At 27.4% G+C, this 7,831-nt stretch overlaps 1 protein-coding gene across 2 annotated transcripts in view; it reads right to left on the bottom strand.

Moving 5' to 3' along the window:
• The window catches only part of LOC117179667, a 37,623-nt gene that overhangs the window by 9,656 nt on the left and 20,136 nt on the right, over nt 1–7,831 (bottom strand). Inside the window, exons 2-4 of one of the 2 annotated variants that reach the window (XM_033371685.1) lie at nt 6,049–6,732; nt 4,053–4,517; nt 1,580–1,966 (exon numbers count right to left, since the gene is read on the bottom strand). In XM_033371685.1, the coding sequence (XP_033227576.1) occupies nt 1,580–1,966; nt 4,053–4,517; nt 6,049–6,732 (1,536 nt within the window). The remainder of the gene's footprint in view (nt 1–1,579; nt 1,967–4,052; nt 4,518–6,048; nt 6,733–7,831) is intronic. The other variant, XM_033371686.1, reaches the window with a different exon arrangement.

The following is a 7,831-nucleotide window of genomic DNA, read 5'->3' as shown; positions in this document are numbered from 1 at the left end:
TTTACCGCGATTTCGCTAGAAGCGGGTGCAATTTTTCAGATTAGCACCCGCTCCCGGCGAAATCCTGCGGTTGTCCTTATGACAAATTTTTAATTATATATACATACATACACACACACATATATATATATACAATAAATGAAATAATCATTTCTTGAATTTGTCCCAAAACTCCACGAATTTTAATACTAATCAAAAGAAATTTTTTATTTCATCTTTCTATACTTAAAATTTAGTTGAATTTTCATTTTAAAAAGTTAATAATCAACCAAGATAAAAAAGAATATGATGAATTTTCAACCAATAATTCAATAGTTAAATTTTCAAATGAAAAAACTAATTTTCAACACAAAAAAGACAAAGATTTTTCAACAAAATAGTTCAAGTTTCAACTGGAATATTCACAGTTCCAGTACAAAAACTTGACTTTCAACCTCCAAAAAAAAAAAGAATTTTCCAAGAATAGATCAATTTTCAGCCAAAGAGAACAATTTGCAATTAAAATGATGAGTGTCAAGCCACAAAATTAATTTGTAACAAAAGTGTCTAACTTTCAGCCAAGTAGTTCAGATTTTTATCTAAAAAGATATTAGTTTAAAATAAAGCAGTTGAATTCAACCGAAAAATACGTATTTTCAACGAGGAAATATTTTTCAGTCAAGAGACATTTTTTCAACCAAACTGTTGAGTTTTCAAGAAAAAAAGGAATTTATAACCGAGAAGATTAATATTTATCAGCTAATATAAAAAAGAATTTTTTACAAAATGGTTATATTATTAACCAAAGTGATGAATTTTCAACTAGCATGATGAATCTTCAACAAAAATGGTTAAGTTTTAAACAAAATACATAAATTTTCATCTAAATAAGATAAATTCTCAACCAAAAATAGAATACTTACATTTTTAGTGTAGAAAAATTAATTTTTAAGTAAAAACAATGAATTTCTAAGAAAATAGTTAAATTATCCATAAAAAAGTTCTAAATTTTAAAATTAAACAAAGAAAAAGAACGGCTAAATTCAACAAAAAAATACAAACTTTCAACTAAAAAAGATTTTTCAGTCAAGAGAGAGAAGAAATTTCAAACTGTTATTTTTTAAGCAAAACTTTGAATTTTTAACAGCATACAATGAATATTCAATGAAAGAGACGAATTTTCTACTGAAATTATGAATCTTCAACAAAAAAGGTGATTTTTCAACAAAATAGTTAAGTCCTCAACCAGCACAGATTAATTTTTAACCAAACCGTTGCTTTTTTAACTAAAAAAGTTCATTTTCAACCAAATAAATAAATTTCTACCAAAATAGTTCAATTTTCGAACCAAAAAGACAAATTTTCAACAGAGTAGTTAAATCCAGTAATATAAGTCTACTTTTACAAAAGAAGAAACATTTTTATTTAATTTTGTATTACGAATTTAAACAATGTAAGCGTATTCTCGAAAAAATTCCCTGACACGAAAAAAAAATCCCGGAAATTTCCAGGTTTTGCCAGGTATATAACAATTCCCTGACAATTCCAGGTTTTCCAGGTGACAGTTGAAACTAGGAAAAATAACAATATGATCACTTACTTTCAAGTTCCATTAATTTAGCGTCTAGTATCCTTCTGATCATTATATGCTTTTCTGCAAGAACAGTCTGGAAACATAGTCTACAAACTGTTACACGGCCAGTCATTGTATCAAGAAAGAAATTAATAATTAATTTAGAATTATTTTCTCCACGCGCAATATGTATCCTGTCATTCAGAAATTTGTATCTGGATTTTAACGTTGAATCATCCCAGTATAAGGCAAAAATACGTTCTTGATCGTCTTCAGTAATCTTTAAGTAACATTCCTTTGGACATTTAGGAATTCGTGTCCAGAATCTTACTTTTGTATCAAATGGCAAATCAATCCTAGTACTAGTTTCAGGCATTTGGTTCTTCTTTTCTTGCAATTTTTCTTCCTTGAATTCTAAAAAAATACATTAATTTAATATTGACAGTAATTATTAATGGTACTTTTTGCCATGCTCATAGGGCACTTTTTTCACACTTAAGGGGTATTAAATTTAGCATGAATTCATAAGATTTCAAAACAATTCAAATTAAATTTAAATCAATTAGAAAAAAATTTAATGCCATTGATTTCCGTAAAATTGGAACGAATTTAGAGCAATTTACTGTAAAAAAATTAATTGATAAGAATTTAAAAATATTAAAAAAACTTCATAAAGTACAGTAACTTTGAAATGAGCTTAGAAAAATGCAAGGGAATTCAAAAGAATTTCATGAAATGCATGAGAAGAATTCAAGGTGTGTTTAACAGACTTCAGGTTCAAATAAATAAAAATGGTTAAAAATTCAAAACAAAACAAAATCCATTGAATTGAGTAGAATTTAGAAAATTTAGAAGAATTCAAGCTAATTAAAAAATTATAGAGAATTTCAAAGAATTTATATGAATTGCAAAAATTAAAGAGAATTTACAAAAATTCAGCAAAAAACATAAAATCTCTTCAAATTTTTGAAACCCTACTAAGTTCTAACCCAAGAAATGACCAATGGCTACGAAACGATTTAGATTAAATTCAATATAATTCAAGTGAATGTAAACAAATTTTAAAAATCAAAATAATCTAATGATTACAATAAAATTTAAGTGAATTTAGAAGAATTTCAGGGAAATGAGAAGCATTCAATGGAATTCATAAAAAATCAAACTGAATTAAAAAGAACATTTAAGTGAATTAAAAACAATTAAAAATATGAGAAATTCATTGAACTGAGTAAGTTTCAAGTAAGTTTAGAAAAATTTAAGAGAATTTAAAAGAATATGATGAAATTCTTAAGAATTTAAGGTTAGTTTTAAAGCCTTCAAGAAGAACTAAAAAGCAACTTATTAAAATCCATTGAATCTTCGAAATCCATTAAAATATTATAAAATTCAGTGAAATTACATGATATCTGATGATACTTGTTAAAATCCTAGAAAATGTATTAAAATGCTTTAAAATCCGTTAAAATAATTGTAAATCATGGAAATCTTATAAACGCACTTGGAATCTTTCAAAATATCTTAAAAACTTTTAGGTCCTGTAAAACCATTCCATATCTTCCGAAATCTTAGGAAATTCTTCACAACCACATGCAAATTTTTTCAAATTCCTTTTAATTATTAAACCCCTTGGAAATCCTTGAAATTGTTTAAATCTCTTGAAAAAGCCGTGGAATCTTTTAAAATATTACAAATTATTTCCGTCTATTAAAATATTTAAAATCCTTTGATAATTTTATCAATTGAACCTCATGATCAGTTATACAAAAACTTTTTTTTTTTAATCCATTGAGTTAGGTGCAATCGAGTAAATTTAGAAAAAAAATGAATTCATAAAATTCAAGGGAATTAAAAAAAAGTAGGATAAATTATTAAGAATTCAGGGTGAATTCTAAATCTCATCTATTTTTTAAAACCTTACAATATACCTCACTTCTAGTGAATAAATTCTTTAAAATCCACTAAAATATTATAAACTTCCGTGAAATTCTTATGATGATATTTTCTGAAATCTTGGAAAATGTATTAAAATACGTTGGCAGTTTTAAAATCCATTAAAATCATTGAAATTTCATAAACTAACGTAAAACTTTTTAAACATTTTAAAACTTTATTCAAGAAAATTCTCTATCCTCAAATATTTCAAAAGCTTCAAAATTCCTTAAAATTAATAACATCAATAAAAAATTCCTTGGAATCTTTTAAAATTCTTTAAAATATTTCAAATTAAAAGCTTTTGAAAATAGTGACTGTGTGGCAGCTATAAATTATTTTTTGCAGATGCTTCTTGTAGAAATTCTCTGATTTGCTCATTTTCTTTCAAAATCGCTCACTCTTCGACGTTTTGATCTTTTTATAAATTTTTAAAAAATTCTATTAAGGGCTGCAAACACGGTACCATAGGGACCAAATCTTGAAAATAGGGCACTTTAGGGTCCTCTACTGAATACAGAATACAATAGGGGATTTAGGGACCAATCTGTGAGGCCTGGACTATACTTACGAATAATACTGAGTATTTTATTCTGTAAAACAGCTTTGATACAACTCGAATCCTCGCCCAGGATATGCTGAAAGCAGCCTTCGCAAACTCTCTGATAACCTTCGTTGATTTTAAAATAAAACCTAGGCGAGTATTCTTCTTCTGAATCATTAGAAGTACTTTTGTATGTCGGTACCAATCTTATAAGCTCACTCAGAAAATTAAATTTTGAAATGAAATCACTACATTCCTGCCGGTAAGAATAAAAAATAAGTTTTTGTTCGTCGTCTGTTAATTTCAAGTGACATTTATGTTGACAATAATCTAGAGGCTTCCAAATAGAAACTGTATTTTTTTCCTCTTGTTTTGATGATTTTAAAATTGATTCTATTGCGCAATCATTATCAACATCAACTTGGGAGGTTACATGATCAGTTTTTTTTTTATTTTTTGATTCAATACTTTTTTCTGTCTTCTCTTCAAGTCCTATAAAAACCCAATGCATATTAAAGATTATTTGGAATGTCTACTCAAATCCTGGAAAAAGATCTCTGACAATTTCAGAATTAAAAATTCATTTCTTGCAATTATCTCTGAAGTACTAAACCGCTGAATTTCAAATAAAAAATATAAAGTTTCAATTAAAATCAATACATTTTCAGTTAAAATTATTATATTTCCACAAAATAATTTTTTTTTGTGACTAAACTGATAAATTTTCAATTAAAATGACGAATCTTTAACTACAATAAATCAATTCTCAAATACTTGAATTTTCAAACAAGAAGATTAATTTGCAAACAGGAAAGTTAATTTTCTACCAATACAGACGATTTTACAACAAAATACATGAATTTCCAACGAAATGGTTGAATTTTAAACTGAAAAAGGCCAATTTTATGCCAAATAGTTGGATTTTAAATTAAAAATATCAATCTGAAAACAAAAATAGAGTGGATACATTTTCAGTTTAAAAAATAAATTTTTAACCAAATTGATGAATTTCTAACTAAAATGAGAAAGCTTCAACTGGAATAATGGAATTTTAAATCAAAAAGATGAATTTTCAACTAAGGTGATGAATCTTTACCTACAATAGTTTAATTTTTAACTAAAATGATGAATCTTCAACTAGAATAGTGGAATTTTCTACCCAAAGGATAGTTCTTTTAAATAAAATGATGAATATGTAACTGGAATACTTGAATTTTCATCCAAAAATATGAATTTTTAAATTAAAAGATTAATTTTTTAACAAAAAAAGGGATTTTTTAACAAAATACATGAATTTTCAGCTAAATAGTTCAATTTTGCACGATAAAAAATTTTGAAGCAAATAGTTTAATTATTAAGTAATGGAATATTCAATTGGAATAATTACATTTTCAGTTAAAAAAAAAAACAATTTACAACAAAATAGTTAAAGTTTCAACTGTAATAATAATTAAATTTTCACAAAAAATAAAAATAATGAATCTTCAAGAAAAAAAAATTAATTAAGGGTTTAACTTTGAACCAAGTAATAAAATTTTGATTCCAAAAAAGATTAATTCTGGATGAGAAATGTATTAGTGGACATTTTAACCAAAAAAAAATTTAATTTTAATAATTAAAAAACAGTTTAATTCGCTACAAGAAAACTTTTTTTTTAATTTAATTTTTAACTAAAAAAGATTTTTTTGCCAAGAGAGAAAATATTGCAAACAAGCTGGTATATTTATAGCAAAATACATGCATTTTCAACGATATACTTAAATTTTCAACTAAATTGATCAAATTTTAACCAAAAATAGAATGTTTAAATTTTCAGTTAAAAAAATTAATTAAAAAAAGGAAAAAAACTCAAATTGAAACAAAAAATTAAGTACGTTTTGCGAAAAAAATTCGCTGACATTACCAGGTTTTTCCAGTTATATAAAAATTCCCTGACAATTCCAGATAGAGTATAGACACCCTGTTATTGTATTAAATTTTTTCTCAGCTCAAATAAAATAAAGTACAAGATTTAGTTACTTACGCTCCATTTCAAGTAATTTGTCGTTTAAAACTACTTTGAGGGATTCCTGTTGTTCACCCAAGATATGACTGAAACAATGTCTACACATTTGTCGACGACCTTTTTCCGTGTTTAGGTAGAAGCTTGCATCATATATGTTTCCAGAGTTGGACCTTTCTGCCAGTTCTGTCATATTATATAAGAAATCAAACCTGGACTTTACCGTTGACTTTTGCCAATAAGATACAAAAGCTTGTTTTTGTTCTTTTTCTTTTATGCGCAAGTGGCATTTTTTGGGACATTTGAGTACAGGTGTCCAGATAGTTGGAGGCGTAGAATTACTGAGTGTGATCCTTATATTATCCGTGTTTTTTAGAGGATCTTGACACAATGAAGGAGCTTCTTTTTTTGTTCCTTTTTGTAGTGATTTAGGAAAACCAACCAAAGAATCATTGGGCTTGGATTGAGTCGCAGAACAGTCGACTTCCATGAACTCAACTTCTTGATCATCTTCTAATTTAATACTGTCGAATATAATTTTCTCGTTATTACAGTTTAACGGCAGGACTTTCGACTCCTGATCTAAAGGTTGTAATGAATCAAGCCTGTATTCTGAGGCTGCATCTTCGGCAAAGTCAAAATCTCCTTCTTCATATTCACTTTTAATAATAAAGTATGCTTCTTCCAATTTTTCCTCTTTGATGTCTGAATCAAGAAAAGACATAATAATTATATTTATGTTATCGTCAAATAGTAAATAACTTCTACAATATATTGTGAAATAACACGTATAAAAAAATACAAAATTTTATTTGTACTTTTAACAGGGATGGAAATTTTATTGTAGGTCTTCAAACGTTTTACTTAAGGGCATGTGACACAACTAAATACCTATATTATCGACGACAGTTTTTCAGTTCACTGAATGTTTTTTTGAACCTAAGAACTTTTTTTGTAAATAAAATATCGAGCTGAAACTTTGGGAAATGTATTAGAGTACAATAAAGTATGTTTAGGTACTGCATTTTGGTAGGAACTTCACTGAAAATTATTTCATCTTTTTTCTGAACCTCAACATTTTTTGAACGTTCGAACTTTTTTTATACATAAAATATCGGTCTCAAACTTTGAGAAATGCAAGATCCGAAAGAAAACTACGTTTAAGTACAAAGCTTAATAATAAAAAATGTAAAAAAATATATTTCAATAATCAATTCCAACGGCATCAGCCGGTAACGTTGTACACGAAAATACGAAACTTGGCGGCCACTAGACGAGGCTCTAGAGGGTTCCTATTTTCGTGTACAACGTTACCGGTTGATGCCGTTGGAATTATTATTATTATTATTATTACACCATTAAGCCATTTCCCTTTCGAGGTAGGCGTGACTTACTCGGCAGGGGAAAGGAGTAGTGTGCGGAAGGGATAGAGATTTTTCAGATTGATCCAGAATTCTCGTGCTATTTAAGTAAATAACACGTTCGTTCCGCAACACTGCTCCGACCCAGGTTGCTGATCAATCTCTCTAGCAATCATCCCAAGCGAAGAATGTTATGCACATACATACAAATGCATACACACACATGTATATATATATATATATATATATACATATATACATACATACACACATACACATATACACCCCTTCTTGTGTGTTTATTTTAGGCCTATATCTTTGAATTTACAATAAAAAGCGATCCCCGGCCCGGTTCAAAATCTCGGCGTTATTTTTAGTTTGTAGGTTTAAATTTCCTTTGTTTTCTTTCTTTTATCGTGAAATTATAATTAATTGCTATGAAT

The sequence above is a fragment of the Belonocnema kinseyi genome, chromosome 9, assembly GCF_010883055.1.
Source record: "Belonocnema kinseyi isolate 2016_QV_RU_SX_M_011 chromosome 9, B_treatae_v1, whole genome shotgun sequence".
Classification (NCBI taxonomy): domain Eukaryota; kingdom Metazoa; phylum Arthropoda; class Insecta; order Hymenoptera; family Cynipidae; genus Belonocnema; species Belonocnema kinseyi.
Note: the sequence above shows the minus strand (reverse complement) of the source record. Positions and strands in the feature narration are given on the sequence as shown.